General features: G+C 38.8%; 1 protein-coding gene across 1 annotated transcript in view; it reads left to right on the plus strand.

Moving 5' to 3' along the window:
- Positions 1–14,995, plus strand: part of FAM117B (family with sequence similarity 117 member B) — a 71,249-nt gene extending 56,254 nt beyond the window's left edge. The window contains exons 5-8 of the mRNA XM_059393222.1: positions 827–970; positions 2,460–2,685; positions 4,991–5,111; positions 11,057–14,995. Of these exons, the coding sequence (XP_059249205.1) occupies positions 827–970; positions 2,460–2,685; positions 4,991–5,111; positions 11,057–11,375 (810 nt within the window). The 3' untranslated portion in view covers positions 11,376–14,995. The remainder of the gene's footprint in view (positions 1–826; positions 971–2,459; positions 2,686–4,990; positions 5,112–11,056) is intronic.
- Positions 14,996–17,364: the final 2,369 nt, after the last annotated feature.

Genomic DNA, 17,364 nt, shown 5'->3' on the forward strand with positions numbered 1-17,364 from the left:
CCACCTTGCCCTAGAAGAGGTTTTTCAAAGAAACCACCCTGCAGGAAGAATGGGTTAATCCATTTCTTTACTAGGTAGCTGGACAGTAGGCGGGATGATCTTCTGGCTTGCTGTTGCTAGCCGCTTGAGCAGATACCTCTGTAATTCTAGTGTCATAGTCTACTTTGAGTATCTTGTGAGGAAAGAGTAATATCCTTTAATTATGTAATCAGTTATTTCTTTTCAAAAGTAATATGCCAGTGGAAAAAGGAGGAAAATGAATTATATCATTTTCTTTCCTTAGCAAAACATATTAAAATCATCACAGTGGAAGTATAAATAATTAAATTTCACAGGGAAGGTATTCTCGTGTCTCCAGTCCTGCTGCTATATGTGGACTTTGGGACCGATTTTGTTTTTTCCAACCAAAATATTTTTTTCTGATAAATCACCTTTTAAAAAATTTTTTCCCTGGAGGATAGATAGTTGTGGCACTAGAAGACAATTTTAAGTTATGTTCTAAAACCTGAACTCTGTTGCAGTCATAAAAGAAGTTTGAGATTGACTTTCTTTTAATATTTTCCTTTAATCCCCTTCTCCTTACAGTCCTCATAGAGCTGAGTAAACTTCTGAGATTCTACTTTGATTATCTGGAGTTCTGGCTTTAAATTCTATTTTGTGTATACCAGGGAACATGTTTGGTTACTCACGCTTTTGTGAGGCCTGTAAACTTGATTTTGATTTATTTTAGAGTTATGCATGTCAATGGGAAGTATGCTTCAAACTACAGAATTTAAATGAAACCTATTAAAGCTCTCTTCTCCCCCCTCCCCCGCTCTTTCTTCAGGCTCCTGTTCCAAAGAGTGCACTTATTCCCGTGATTCCCATCACCAAATCAACAGGCTCCCGGTTCCGGAATAGTGTGGAAGGATTGAATCAGGAGATTGAAATAATCATTAAAGAGACTGGGGAAAAGGAAGAACAACTTATAGTACGTAATCTTGTTTCTTAAAATTGTCCTTCCACATTAACTCTTCTAATTCTTTAAAAAGTTACGGTTTCAGTTTCCATATTTACTTACGTTTCTTCCTTTTCATTGAGAAAGAATGAAAATTTGTCTCTTTCGAGAAACTTCAACCTTAGAAAGTGAATGAAAAGTTTTAATTTGTTTGCATCTCATAGAGATAACTGATACGACTTAAATTTAGGTCCCTGAACAGAAACGACTTTTTGTTTATCTGTATTTAAAAATCACTAGACAGGTGTTACACTTCTCATCTGCTATAACTCCATGTAACAAAAGTTTAGATTACAAATTTGTTGGGGACGGAGGTATATGACTTCAAATACTTTCTAAGAAGGAATCTACCTGTTCCTTACTGTTTGGTTGACTTTATGATCATGAAGTGCAGTTCTTCTTACCTATAATATGATAAGACATGGAGAGCCTAGGTGGCTCAGTTGTTGAAGGATCTGCTTTTGGCTCAGGTCATGATCCCAGGGTGCAGCGATCGAGCCCCACCTCAGGCTCCGTGCTTAGCCGTGAGCCTGCGTCTCCCTTTCCCTCTACCCCTCTCTCTCTTCCTCTCTCTCAAATAAATAAAATCTTTTTAAAAATACATGTTAAGACATAAGAATGATTCCTATGTAAGACACAGTTAGAAAATTCCTGTATATATTTAAGAGCGTGTCACAGTATATTTAAGCTTACATTCTTCAGTGAAAGAGGAATTGGGGAGTTTGAAGTAGTATTTTATTGAAGCTTAAGATATCTGCTCTATGAAGATGAAAGGTTGGTTTAGCTTAGAAAGACATAGCTCCTCACACGCTGTTGCCCATACTGCATGATGAGTAACCCCCCCGATAGAAGAGAGGTACATGAACCAAAGGGCGCTGGTTTTCCTCCCAAGTGAGCCGCACAGGATTTCCTCTGAATGTTCTTGATCCCCCCCCTATAATTACTATTGCTACCATTAACCTTTCCCTTATTAAGGAAAGTTTCTTTGGAAAAACAGGGGGATGTATGTGGGCAGAGGATGAAAGTAACAGGACCTGTCATCAAATATCACTAGTTCACACAATGGCTAACCACCTCTTCTGATACGGAGCCTGGGGTTATACCTAGGTTTCTTTTCTCTTCTCTCTTTTACCATGGCAGTTCTTCACAAGTTTAAAAATACTTAGCCGTAACTGAATCACTGCATTTATCATTCAGCAAGCTTTGACCACCTGTTGTGGACCTACCCCTGGAGTACAGAGTCATCGCATATGCTGCGCATTGCTTAGTAGGGCAGCCTTACGAGACAGGGAGGTCACTTGGGGAGCAACACAAAGCCTTTTTTCTCGATAGGCCTTACAAAGGGGGCACTTCTGATCTCTGAGCCATCTGGAACAATAGGGGAGGGTTGATAAGGGGGTGCATTTCTGGTGAATTTTGAAATCAATGATAAAACACTTATGTTTTTGAAATTTTGTAACAGCCGCAAGATATTCCAGATGGGCATCGGGCACCGCCCCCCCTCGTGCAGAGAAGTAGCAGCACACGCAGCATCGACACGCAGACCCCCGGGGGGGCAGACAAGGGGAGCAACAACAGCAGCCGTTCTCAGTCCGTGTCCCCCACATCGTTCCTCACCATCTCCAACGAAGGTAGCGAAGAGAGCCCTTGTTCGGCGGATGACCTGCTTGTCGATCCCAGGGAGAAAGGTACAGTGCGGGAGGAGTTTGCCAGATCAGTGAGCTGCCCTGTCGTATCATTCGTTCCGTTCATTTTGTAGAACACACACACTTAAGGCTACTAAGGTAATTACTTTGACATACGTTCTTAACATAGATTTTAAAAACTTGGAAGTACAAACCAGTCAGGTTTTACTGTGGTGCCAAGTGATGGTCTCCCTGGGTGGGTTTATGGACTTTGGTTTGTATCTTTTTTTTTTCTTTTTCTTGTTAATACTAGTTCCGTATTAGTGGGAAACATCCTTTTTGGTATAAATGGACATTTTGTCTTGAAAGATTTTGTTTTCTTTCACCTTAGTTTTCTTGTTTTTACTACCTTACTATTTTCAGTTGAACTTGAAACTTCAAATTAATGTTTTTCAGAATATCTTTCTGTGACATTTCTAACATGAATTAAGCTGACTTATGTCAATGCAAGATGAGTATTGAAGGCCAGCCCGTAGTGAAAGGTTGGAAGGCTACTTACAGTCCAAAGTCTCTGTGCAACTCAGAAGATAACTTGGAGACTTAAGCTGTTTGCATATTACTTACTAATGTTCTTGCCTTTTAAAACAAACATGGCCTGTCATCTGTATCAGGGCGGTATTTTGTTAGCCTAACCCAAGTTACTCTGTGTACTTGAGAGCAATGATATGTTTGTAAATTCTGCAGCCCAGTTTAGAGCCTACTACTCCAAGTGTGATGAATGCCCTAAAAAGTTACAATTGGCCATCATTTGGTTGCCTAAATGACTGAGGCTGTAACAAGTGCAAAGAACATAAGATTTCCTGAGGAAGTCCGTTAAAGCTATGGGCAGTTGTAAATGTTATTATTTCGAGCCCCCCCCCCCCTTTTTAAACCAGCTTAAGTTAAGTAAAATAGGGCTATTCCAGGCCAACACCCTCCACCAGTTAAATCACAAGCCCGGGGCGGGGGAGGGGGGGAGGTCCAATACAAGTACCAGTAGTTTCTTTTTCTTTTTTTTTTTTAAAGATTTTATTTATTTATCTGTCAGAGAGAGAGAGTGAGCGAGAGCGAGCATAGGCAGACAGAATGGCAGGCAGAGTCAGAGGGAGAAGCAGGCTCCCTGCGGAGGGCAAGGAGCCCGATGTGGGACTCGATCCCAGGACCCTGGGATCATGACCTGAGCCGAAGGCAGCTGCTTAACCAACTGAGCCACCCAGGCGTCCCAGTACCAGTAGTTTCTAATGCTCCCAGGTGATTCCACTCTGTAGGAGGTCTGACACCTTTTACAGAATTCAGTCTTTTGCTTGGAATCTGCATAATTAACTACTACTTATACGTATTGTTAGGATTGAAAGGAACGGTAAATATAAACCATTTAGCACAGCTCCTGGTACTTAGTGCTCAATCAAATGTAACACTGCCCCCCACCCTTAAAAAAACGTGGCCATTAAACTCTGCCCCTTTTTTCCCCATACTTTCTACTTTCACTTCAGTAGCAAGTTGGACCTCCATGAATTATATGTAATGCTTTATTTGACCTTAGGAGAACTGGTGACTGGTTAGCTTCTCTGAGTTTCTTTTATAAGTAAACAAGGCCACAGTGCTACTGCCTGCAAAAAATTTATGGCTTAGTCGACACAGTCAGACTGAAAATTTAGGACACCTAGGTAATGTATTAGGAATTTTAAGTTAATGTAGTGGAAGCTGAGGATGTCAGCCCTGAACAGGAATGCCAGAGTTGAAGTTTTTGCTTCGATAGGGTTAATTTGGAAAGATTTCAAAACTTCGAGCTAGACTTTGAAGGAAGTTTTGGCAAATGACTAGAGATGAACCTGTTAGGTATGGGGAAGTTCACAGGCAGAACGGAAGCCTTTGGTGTACATTGCTTCTCACTGCCCGGAGCAGAGATCGTACTTACAGGAGCAGAGAAATTAAGAAATGCTGCAGGGCAGGCGGGGAGTGAATGACAAGCCACAGGGAAGAGCCGGCTCAGCTACCTGTGCTGGAAGAAAGGAACCGGCATTTGAGTCCTACTGCTGGTCCTGTAACAGAAGTAAGGGAGCAGGGTGTCGGGGTCAAGTGAGATAGGCCTAAGCTGTAGTAACTGTAAGTGGAAAAGAAATAAGCATGTTTTGTTTATGAGTTTATTTAACCAACATGAGTTATCCCCTCTTTAGCAGGTATTGTGTCTTACGAGGGGCGTGTCGATGAATAAAACACTGTTCTTAGCCTCAAGTAGTGTGGGGGGAGGCCATGTACACGTGAGTGTATTATGACTGCATTTATGTGGTAATAATGCCTTAGTAATCCAGCATGCCGTGTTTTGCAGAGAATGGGAACAACTCTCCTTTGCCCAAATATGCAACGTCACCAAAACCTAACAACAGTTACATGTTCAAAAGGGAACCTCCCGAGGGCTGTGAAAGGGTCAAAGTCTTTGAAGAATGCTCGTAAGTATCCCAATAACTTCTATTATGAGAATTTTCGAGTAAGTTGAAGAACAGCACAGTGATTGCCCGTATATCCGCAGCCCAGACTCCGTAGTTGACATTCTGTTGATGCGTGCTTCGTCTGCACATGGTGCTGGTAGTTTCTGCTAAAGTATGTGGAAATAAGTTACAGATAACATGACACTTCACTGTAACTACAATTTAATATTTGTCTCCTAAAAGTAACCATAGTACTCCCACATAACCAAAATATTATTATCACACCAAACAAAATTAACAACAGTGCTTAATATCAGCAAATACCCAGTTTCTTTCAAGGATTGAATTCCCTTCAGATTTTATGTACTTTTGGTCTCTAATTCTTTAAACGGTATTAGAAATATTTTGTCTATCTGTATAGGAAATAGAGTTCTACTACTTTGTAGAATCGGGTTACTGTGATGATGATAATGTAAGCAGCAGGATTTTTTTTTTTTTAAGATTTTATTTATTTATTTGACAGAGATCACAAAGAGGCAGAGAGGCAGGCAGAGAGAGAGGAGGAAGCAGGATCCCCGCTGAGCAGAGAGCCCGATGTGGGGCTCGATCCCAGGACCCTGGGATCATGACCTGAGCCGAAGGCAGAGGCTTTAACCCACTGAGCCACCCAGGTGCCCCAAGCAGCAGGATTTTAAATCGTGTCCAGGACCGTTAATACATGATTTCCTGTGCTTATATTTCTGCTGACTGGTACTCCAGGGGAAGCACTATAATTTTAGACTCAAAATTTGCTCAGAATTAGCCTTAGTAATTTCAGTAGCCATGGCTCCTCGCTTTGTAAGTGATGGCTACAGCATTGTAAGTATGCGCGAGACCACAGATGCACGACTGGACGTTATTCGGGGGTGTGATGGTAGTACTGAGCTCTCGCTACCTATACCTAGTCTTGGTGTGGCTGCACGTCTTAGAGTCACCCTTCTGGGTTTTTCTCGCTTGTGAAACCTGAAGCACAATGTGAAGATTGTCTAGCCTTGTCTGACTCATGTCATCGATCTTTTCCCTCCTTTATGAACATCTTGGAATCCTTTTGAAATATGGCATCCTTTTGTTCATCTGTGTGCTCCGGTCAGTGCTTCCTTTCACCTAAATGCTGAATAATTTCGCCAAGCAAAGAGCATTGTTTTTGAATTCCCTCAGTTTCTTTCTTTTTTTTTTTTTTAATTCCCTCAATTTCTATACTAGGAAATCCCAGCTGTCAGTGTCCTGTCTGCCTTTGTGACAGTAATTGAAAACTCCGTTTTAGCAGCTGCTCCCCTGCCCCCACCCCCCTTGCCTGCTATGTTAGACTAAAAGCTTGACTGGTGCCAGCGAAAATTGAAGCAGAATTTCTCCAGACCTGCTCCATGGACTCCCTGAATCATCATCTTCTGGGGTATGAGTTGGAGCTGCAGATTCCCAAGCCTCATTCCAGGCCTAATGCATAAATATGGAGGCAGGACCAGGACTGTGCTTCTCTGACAAACACCCTATTTTTTTTTTAAAGATTTTATTTATTTATTTGACAGAGAGAGATCACAAGTAGGCAGAGTGGCAGGCAGAGAGAGAGAGAGGAGGAAGCAGGCTCTCTGATTGCAGGGGACTCGATGGGGGACTCGATCGAGGGACCACAAGATCCTGACCTGAGCCGAAGACAGAGGCTTAACCCACTGAGGCACCCAGGCACCCAGCACCTCATAATTTTTTATGCCCAAGTTGCAGATGCTGGCTTAGACTTTTCCAGAAGAGTTTTTAAGATGTAGAATCATTTTACTAAGTAAAAGTCACATGGGCCAAATGGACCTTTTTAGATTTGAGCTCATTGATTTACTCATTGGTAGTTAAAATTGCCCAAATGCGGCGGTGCCTGGTTGGCTCAGTCACTTAAGCGCCCAACTCTTGATTTCGGCTTAGGTCATGATCTCTGGATCTTGGGGTTGAGCCCGCATGGGGCTTACACTCAGCATAGAGTCTGCTTGGAATTCTCTCCCTCCACTTCCCCCCGCTGTCATGCTCACATGCTCATTCTCTCTTTCTCTGAATAAATAAATAAAATCTTAAAAAAAAAAAAAAAAAAAGATTGTCTGAATGTAGAGAAATCGTTGATTGGTTCAAAAACAGTTTCAATTCCTTTTATAAATCACTGACTGAATAGTTCTTATTTAGGTTGGTGTCATGTGGTATCTGGCTTTAACCTTGAATTTGGAAAATTTCTCAGGACTTAGTATCTGAACTATGTATATGCTGTTACATTATTTGTATCTAAAGGGAGGGAAGAATGGATAGGGCTGTGTGTGTGTGGATGGATAGCTAGATCAGAGAAATAGAAGGTAAACTCTAACATCGTACATGTTCTATGGCACATCCATCTGTTATTGGTAGGTAAACTTGCTCTTTTTAAAATGTACAGAGTTTGTTATACATTATACTGATAGGAAGGATGTGTGGCATACAGAAACTTATTCTTTCTTAAACATTTTCATTACATTTCAAAAATAAATGAACAACAGTATCGTAACAATACTGTTATGATGATGATACGTTACAGATACGAACAACAGTATCGTAAGAATGGATTCCTTAGAGGTAATTTTTAAGTTTCTGTCAATAAAACAAATGACTCAAGGTCTAAAAAATTAGTCTCTTCCTACCTACCTCTGGCAAAATGAGAGCAAACCCACTGGACACACTAGCAACAAACAAACATAGATTATTGGTCCCAGTTAAACATTTTAGGGTTATTTAATCATTCCTTGAAGAATATTTTTAACTCTTAACTAATGTTTGAAAGGCAGTAACTCGGGGAGCCTGGGTGGCTCAGTTGTTAAGCGACTGCTTTTGGCTTGGGTTGTGATCCCAGGGTCCAGGATCGAGCCCCGCATCGGGCTCCCTGCTCCTTGTGGGAAGCCTGCTTCTCCCTCTTCCAGTCGCCCTGCTTGTGTTCCTTCTCTCACTGAGTCTCTCTCTGTCAAATAAATAGATAAAATTAAAAAAAAAAAAAGGGGGCAGTAACTTTGACATGAACTGGGGATCGGAGTGGGGTGAGGGTTGTTTCTAGAACTGTATGTTGATTTACCTGAAAGAAAATGGGTGGTTGAATTTAGACCCAGAATTTAAACCACAGCTTGTACTTTTAGTCTTTCTGTTCTTTGTGATACAGCACATACCATAGCCGTATCGTCTGTACTTAGTCCTTTTTTAAAGAAAGTCACATGTGCTATTTCTTCCTCCAAACTAAAGAATTCCTTGGCCTTAGTTACCTTACATTCCTAGGTATTACGGCCTCTTTGCAGTATAGCGGTGTTATTAAAAATATAACATGACCCTCCTCTCTCTCTCCCTCCTTTCGATTATAAGTAACTTGGATCCACCATTTTCTTTGCTGCTAATTTATGCCTGCATTTAAAGATACATATACAAGCCTTTTAAAAAAGATAAGCAAGAATTCCTTGCATCAGTATAAGAATACCTAGAATTACTCTGCAGCCCATCCATCAGGTTTTCAGAAAGATAGCTCCAACAGTTATATCCACTTTGAGACACAATCCTTTTGGAATAATTTCTTAAGGAAAAATAAAAATGTAAAGTTAGTTCTGAGATTTTTTTTTTCCCCCTCTATTTATGCTTACTGAGTTGAAGAAAGCTTTGAAGTAGTATTGGTACTTGGGGCTTCTGCTAGCGTAGGTATACACCGGTTTTCCACCCCGGTGTTGGATGAGTGGTTTGCTTCTAGACAGATGTTAGAGGTCAGGAGTGATTCCTCTGCGAGGTTGGGGTGGCCACTGGAAGAGGGGACAAAGGAAGGTTTTGGTGGGGGAATTTTGGTGCTATTTACTGTTAATGTTTTGTTTGATCTTGGCACTAGTTCTTACTGTTTATATTATTTTCTGTGAGCTCTGTTTTAATGAAAGCAGTAAGGAAATTAATTTTTAACAAGATAACCTCAAAAAAATTAATTAAGTAAAAACCTAGGCCTCACCTCATTTGGAGGATTGGCCTTTTTCCCTAAGAATGAAAGTTATTTCTAATAATTCCACCTTCAGAAGAAAATTTAAGCATTTTTAAATTATGGAAACCTAACCTCAACCTCCTGTTTTCTTTAAGGAATTGAAAACCACACTCTCATATATTAGAGGAATGTGTTCCCTTCTTATCACTGATCTATCCAAATACACTTGTGGCCCTAAAAGTACTTGACGTTTCCACTGTATATTGGAACAGTGCATAAGTAAATCACCAGTTAAATGATTTCTTTGTTCTTAAATTACTGTATTTGTCAAAGCTGTCCTTGGGTAGGATTCACTATTAATAAAATCTGCCCACCAAAAGCATTGTCTACTTGGAGCTTTTGGAGGGGTGGCACCATTCCCCAGGTCTATTGTTTATTAATCTTTAAAAAGATTTTAATTAATTAATTTATTTATGTTATAGAGAGAGCAGAAGCAGGAAGAGTGGCAGGCAGAGGGAGAACGCTCCCCACTGAGCAAGGAGCTTGATGCGGGACTCTATCTTAGGACCCTGGGATCATATTAATCAATTAATAATTGATTAATCTATTTAATCGATTAATCAATCAATCAATTAGTCAATTGACTGATTAATTGATAATAATCAATATTAATAATTGATTAATAACCAAGTGTCCCTGATTATTAATTTCTTACAACTCAGCTCAGATGTTACTTCCCTTGTCAGCCTTTTTTTTTTTAACCAAATTCTCCCTCTTCCTCTGTGCCACAGGTTATCCACTCTCCCGTGCTACCTGTAAACCTTTTATAAGATATTTTTATCACATCTCTTGGACCCTTTACAGGAGTTCTTAACCTTTTTTGTTCTGTGGATACCATTGGCACTGTGGCAAAGATTAGGGATGCTTGAAGTAATTCATAACTTCCTGAATAATGTTTTAAATGCAGAAAACATGGAAGATTACAAATGGGATTAATTATGTTGAAATACAGTTCTATTACCAGTACTTCCCCCCCCCCCCCACACACACACACAAAACTACATATTTAATCAGTCTCCTGCGGATTGTTTCATTTTGGGGGTCCCCAGAATCTAATGCAGAGTTGGCACACTTGAATTTAAATTTTTAAAATTTCATTAGGAGAGGTAAGAACCAATCATACTTTTATCGTATGATCATATTACCTTTTCCCACCCGAATTTTGATTTACTTAGGTTCTCCTACCTTAATTTCTTTTTAATTTTGTGGCACTTCATATTCAACAATTTAATTTTTTAGTCTCTTTTTTTTCATAGGACACCACTAATACTACCCGTTCCCAACCATCTGGTTCGTTTCGGGAGTACCTGGAGACAGGAAGGGACCGTGGTTAGTTTATTTCGAGTTCACATTTCCCTTCTGTTTCTCAGACAACCATCTGGGTTAACTCAGAAAGTTTGTTTGAGTCAAAGGGATTCTTAAGCACACTCGAAGAGAAAACTCCCACCTACCACAGTTTAGGCGCACAGTGGTGGGATTTAGCAAGAGAGGGATATGCTGTGTCATTAATTGACTTGCCTTCTCCCTTCAGAATAGAACAGGCTTTGGAAGAACCATAGTAGTGGAACATATTTTTGTCTTTAAACATCTAGAATTTCTTTTGCCTTAGGAAATTGTTTATTCCTAATGGCTGTCTTAGATCTTCATTGAGATGCAGAGGTCGTCGGCCTGGGTCCCCAGTATGGTGCACGGGATTCTTCAGGGAACTGAAAGCAGCAAAAATAAATGATGTCCTTTTGGCATTCTAAGTACATATTTTGAATTATGTGTCTAATTCCATTTTGGCCCATAGCATTTGAAGCTTTTGCTGTTTCTTGTATGTGTAAGTTACCTGTTTAGAAAAAAAAAAAAAAAATAGTGAAAGAACTTACTTCCCATGATCTGTGACTTAACAACAACCGGTTGTCTGTTCTGTGCCTAGGCCAAAACAACTCCATGAAATCCCAGCCTTTTACTGTCCCGACAAAAACAAAGTGAATTTCATTCCTAAAAGCGGCTCTGCCTTCTGCCTCGTCAGCATCCTCAAGCCACTCCTTCCCACACCAGATCTCACCCTCAAGGGCTCTGGTCACAGTCTGACAGTTAGCACAGGCATGACCACCGCGCTGCTGCAGCCCATCGCTGTGGCCTCCCTGTCTACAAACACAGAGCAAGACCGAGTCTCTCGAGGAACGAGTACAGTCATGCCCTCGGCCTCTCTGCTCCCACCACCAGAACCCATTGAGGAAGCCGAAGGATAGGTCACAGGGCCATGTGGCCGGTTTTCCGAGCAACTGAGAACCTCCTCAGATCATTTCTCTGTGATGGCATCGCGCGCGCCCGGTTGGCTGTGAAGTGTGCTCCAGCTCTAGGCGGGGACGAGTCACAGTGTGGCTTCTGGAAGAAGGCAGCGCCCTCTGATGGCTTTGCTCACTCGTGAAGGCGGATCCTCATTGCTTAGCCTGCTTTTTCTTAAAGCACTGGTTGAAACAAGAAAGGTCTCATTCTTTACTTTTGGAGGGCCGGTATCACATCATTTTTTTGTTTTCAAATCAAACTTCTTTAAACAAACAAACAACTGATCCCTGCAAACATAATTCCTGAAGGGAGACATGAATGATGCTGCAAGAACCATCTTTTATATGAAAATGACTATTTTATAATGCCAGTGTTACATTTTCTGAAACGTAGCAAACAGGATGTTCAGAGATTCTTTGGTGGCCTCTTGTTTCTTGTTTCCCTTTCTAGATGTGTGCTTTTCTCAGCTGTTTCTAGCTTTGGGACCAAAGGGATTGTTGACATTTTCCCAGCAATCTTAATCTCATGACTATGTTTTTCTCCCAAACAAGAATTGATAGGTAAATGCATTGAGCAAATATATAACAAGAGATAAAAAGCAATATTAAATATGAGTACATTATGTGATTTATGTTTTTTGATGTCAGAAGTTTGTGCTTTGGGTGAAATACTTGTAAAACTACTGTTTTCTTCACTACACCTGTATACATTTCACCGTGTGGTCAGAAAAGTTATAGTCTGGAGACAAGTGCTTTAACATGTTCTCACCCATCATTGGAACTTGGTTGAAAAGTCAGTGAGCCAAAAGGAAACTACCCAGTGTTGATGACTAGCTAGGAGTAAGGAGCCCCTTTGGATTTCTACAAAATGCTTATCACACAATCTCTCTTTATCATTACTGTATCATAGTTCCAAGAGGTCCTAAAATGACTGTGCATGGATTTCCTCCTTTGCTTTTGTGATGTTGTTGTCTCGTGGAGTTGGTCAGGGTCAGTAGTTTGCCAGGAGTGTAATCCATTGAATAGCAATCCGTAGTCACAGAATCTTGCGACTGACATTTTCTTGACGGTGGCTGACACTGAGATAATGTTGCTTACAGATTTTGCTAGTTTTCCCTCCAGCATTCCACACAGTGGGGAAGACAGGCCAGGAGAGCTTCGGAGCATATAAACAACAGAGATCTTTGAAAAATCCATACAGTTTTGGATTTAGGCTCACCTTAATACAATCACTGCCAGTATCACGTGCCAACGGTATCATGTTTCGTGTACGTGGCAGTGAAAGTAAGGAGCAGCTCTTTTTAAAAATGAGTTTCGGCAAACAGTATTGATAAAAAGCATCCTTCTAAGATCTTCATATACTACCTATGATGCAATAATTTAATGTTCCTCTATATACTATAGGGAGAAAAAAATTTAAATACTTGTAAAAGGGAACAGTTTAGAAAGTTTAATATGTCAGTTTGTTCGGACATAAACCATCAGAGGAAACCTCGTGGTAGCAATAAATCTTCTGAAAGGACTTCTTATACTCATGCACCTTTAAAACATCTAAGTAATTAAAATTATGCCCTATGAAGTTTAAAATGGAGATGTATTTAGGCAAATTAGATAAATTCAAACATTTGTATAAGTCTGTCAGGTTTCAGTTGGTAGCACTGCTGAATTTCGGTACCTTCTCCATCCAAAACTACTTTACTTGGAATTAGTACACTGTGGCTTCTCAATCAGTAAAACTCAGTTCTTCAGGATCTAAATTTTCTGGTTTGTTGGTTTCTTGAGAACCTTGATTCTTTGCCTTATTTGTTACGTGTCTTGACTTTACCTTTTCGCCCCTGAGAACTGCTCTATCCAGAAGTACAGAAGAAAAGGTAATGAAACTCACCAGGTGAGTTGATCTGAATGGTAGGAGGAGGAAGTTAAAAACAAGTTTTAAAAACCCTCAGTTTTGGGATTACTTGAATTTATTAAATCTGTTCTATACCTTACACTTATTTTCTGTCCATTCCTGTAAATCACAGGGGTGTTTTATAAGTAAAATGCCACTTTATAAACAGTTTTTCCCTTTTGTGCATATATGTGTGATTCACTTCTTTCTGTAGAGTTTCAGATCTCCTGAATCTAAAGTAATTTAAAACCGGAATAGGAGAACAAGTTGGAGAGTTATTATTTACATAGTCTTATAAGTGGAATTTTGAATGTTTGGTTGTAAGGGGAATGTGAATTTGCAGGTAAATTAATTGTAGGGCAACCAAACATATCCCTTGGGTTTGGGAGAAATAGAGCCTGAGATTTGAAAGAAAGACAAAAAGGTACAAGGTCCAAACAGCTCTAACTGCCAGTGCCAAAGGGCTGATTTTTAAGCGTATGAGCTTTATTGCAGTCTTGAAAAATATTAACCCATAGGTCCATTCAGCTCTTTTGCTTAACCCTTAGTTCACAGATGGCTGATTTTTAAAAGAAATGGATCTCCTTTCAAAAGAATATTTTCTAAAATTATATTCCATAATTATCCTGTTATTCTGTAGAAAACTGTATAGAAGGTAAATTAGGATAGCTTCAATGGGAATATAATTTAAATTTTTTAAAGTTTTCAATAAATTTGCTTCCATTGCAGGAAAAGAAATAGGTGGCATGTATGTTTTGGCAAAAGGAGCTATTCTCTAGTTATTTTCTTTGTCTTAAGTTTCTTAAGTTATTTTTTACTCTTGATGTCTTCCTTCTGATGATGAAAACATAAAAAGATTGTTGTTTCTGATCATGACTAAGTCTCTTCCTTGTCATGGCTTTTGTTAGCAGTGATATTTTTAAAATACCTGTTCTGCCTCTTTGATTAATATGATGAGGATGGATGCCAAAATTATTTTTGAACTAGAGTCTTCATTTTGTTTAAAATATTTCTTACTTCTTATGACAAGCCAAATCAGCCTTTTAGAAGGTGCTATTGCTAACTGTGGAGTAACTGGCAGCAAGAAAGCCTTTTTTTTTTTTTTTTTTCCTTTTTAATGGTTGGCTTTTGCTGGAAAGAAGATATTTTTTAAAATGGCAGAATTTATAGCCTTCTCTCCAAGATTAGGATTGGGTTGTCAAGATTTTCTTCTGTTAAAGGAAATAAAAGAAAAATTGCCATTACTGAGTTCAGTTTACTGTTTTAAACTTAAGATTCGTTCCTTAATGCTTGGAATTGTGATGTCTCAAAACCGGACCAGCGGAAGTGCTGAATTTGCATTAAAAAAGCTAAGAATACTTCGCACTTTAAGGTTTAAGTTTTACTCTGCTTAAATTAATGATAAGCAGAGCAGCCCTGAACAATATTTTGTTTATACAATCCTGTTGAAGAATTTAATTTATGGTTTTCTTTTAAAAGTCTGTATCTTTCATCTCTGTTTAAGCTGTGTAAATCTTTTTAAAATGCAATTTTTAAAAATTTTGTTTTTCTAACAAAAATGTCCCAAAAAATAGCATTTCCAATGGTGATAAATATTGTTATTATGTACTTATGTATTCCCTGTATCTGACACTTACTGCTGCCTCACAAGAAAATAGAACTTTTATGTTAAAAATAAAGTCTGTTCTTCTTGAGAGTTTTTTTTCCTGTGTACTTTTATGAATGTTGTTACTTCAGTTCATATTTTTTTTTCAGACACTTCTAGCCTGAAATAACTTATAAATAGTACATTCTTTTTCACAAATATATATAGAAAAATGAGTGTGTCTAAGTAGCAGGAAATATAATATTGTCAGTTATTCCTTCTATTTCTTTACTTGCTCTGGAAATTAAAGTACCTGATCTTTGTGGTAAACTGTGATAAACTGAAAGACAGTACCTGTTTATAAGTAATTCATTACTTCATAGGTAGACATTTAGCTGGTACACTTAATTTTATCCTGAAGTACACACAGAGGATTTTTTCCTTTTGTTTGGTAAATCACTTTTTCTGAATCAGCCATATGTTTCCCTAAGTATGGTGGTTTATATATGCCAGGTCGGTGTTCAGGCTCGGGGGTTTAGTCCATATGCATAGAGCAGAACTAGTCAGAGATGCCCAATGAAGGCTGTGTTGTACGGTGTCTGTATAACACATAGAAAATAAAAAAGTCACCACAGCAGTCATAAAAAGTGGTCATAAAATTACATTGTAAAAAATTCTAAAAATTATTTGTGGGGGAAATCGCTGGAATTTGGAGATCGCTAAGGACTGCATCCTTACAATCTAATGTAACCTAGCATCAGGTGTAAAGATCACAGATTGGTTCCAAATCTTCAATTTTTTTTTCTCTTAGTCATTCCCCTCCAACTTTAAAGAGGTTGAGAGGAAAAAAACTATATATTTTTAAAAGAACAAGAGAGAGCAAACAAGCAGGGGGCGGGGTGGGGGGGGTAGGGGGCAGAGGCAGAAGGAGGAGAGAGCTCATGACCCTGAGATCACGATCTGAAACCCAGTGGGTTGCTTAACCAACTGTGCTACCCAGGCACTCCAAGAGGAGAAAATCTAGATCTCAAGTTGGGTGTTCCTCTCTTCTATTTATTTGATTTTTTTTTCTTTGATTCATTAAAATATACCACACACACAAACAAAACTTTTTAGGTCTGTAATCTTTTCCCTTTCAATTGCTTGTAAGTGGTTGGATGTGAGATACAGGACCCTTTTCATAGCCGTTCCCTGCCAATGTGTCAGTATCAGCTTTTCTCCTTGCTAAGATAAGGTGTGCTTTTAAAATATCTTTATTTTAAACTTCTCCTAGAGCATGGTGTGGTATACAAATAGTCTTTGTATCTCTTTGGTTTAAGTGTTTTCCAAACTGGGTCTTGAAATGAATGTAATGGGTCTAACCAGTGTTTTGTTTTGTTTTTTAATGAAGCAGAATAGAAAAAATAAATATTCATACATAAGGAGAGTATTACTTGTGTGTAAAACTCTTGCTAGACGTAGATACACATTAGGTTGTAAAATAAAAGCAATTTCTCACTGTGAGTTGGAATCAAAATGGTTTGAAAAAGACTGCTCTAGATACAGCTTTTTGTGTGTATGCCTTTAGGTTGGTTTGGTATCTTAACAGGAGACTAGAGTCTTTAAGACATTGTCTCTAATTCCCTTTAATTAGTATCTCCAAATTGCTGGATTTGTAAAAATAAAATACTAGTCTTTTCTGCGTTCGCATCCTTTTCAAACTGAGAATTCACTTCTGTACTCCTTGTTGGATTGTGTATGCCTGTATGGATTAATCTTGCTAAATCATTATGTTTTAGAGATGATTGTCTTGGAGTCTTCTCCATGTTATTTTTCTCCAATTATTTTTGAGATTGTTGGGATAATGCAGAGGAGGTGCAGAGAAAGCCCTGTATTTAGGGCCACAATTTGGTACCCGCTCTGGCTCAGCAGCTTAGAGGTCACGGGAGCTTGAGCAAAGAAGTCGCCTTGTTGAGCTTCACTTTTCTTCTTGATGAGATGAAGGGGATACATAGTGCTTGTCTGTTAAGTGGCTACTGAATGTGAAAATAGCTTAACTTAAAAAACTAGAAGCAAACACTTGTTATCTCCTCTATATTTTGGTAGATAAGTTTATTCAATCTTTAAGAAAGCCCAAAGTTTTCAATCTTAGGAAATGGTCCCATGTAGTTCATTTTAGCTTATAAAGTTGTAATACATTTAATCTTTGAACAACAGTTTGTTTGTTTTTTTCAATAAATACTGGAAAAATTTTTAAAGATTTTTGACAGTTTGAAAAAATAAATGAACTATATACCTTAGAATTATTAAAAAAAAATGAATGAATGCACAAAATATGTGTGGCTAGTAGTCTATTTTATCATTTACTACCATAAAATACACACAAAATATCCCAAGTTAAAATTTATCAAAACTTGGTTGTACACATAGCCATATATGGTCCCATTTACAGTCAAGAACAGTATAAACAAATGTAAAGATGTACTATAAAATAACTGCAT

This window comes from Mustela nigripes, chromosome 3, assembly GCF_022355385.1.
Source record: "Mustela nigripes isolate SB6536 chromosome 3, MUSNIG.SB6536, whole genome shotgun sequence".
NCBI classification, from domain to species: domain Eukaryota; kingdom Metazoa; phylum Chordata; class Mammalia; order Carnivora; family Mustelidae; genus Mustela; species Mustela nigripes.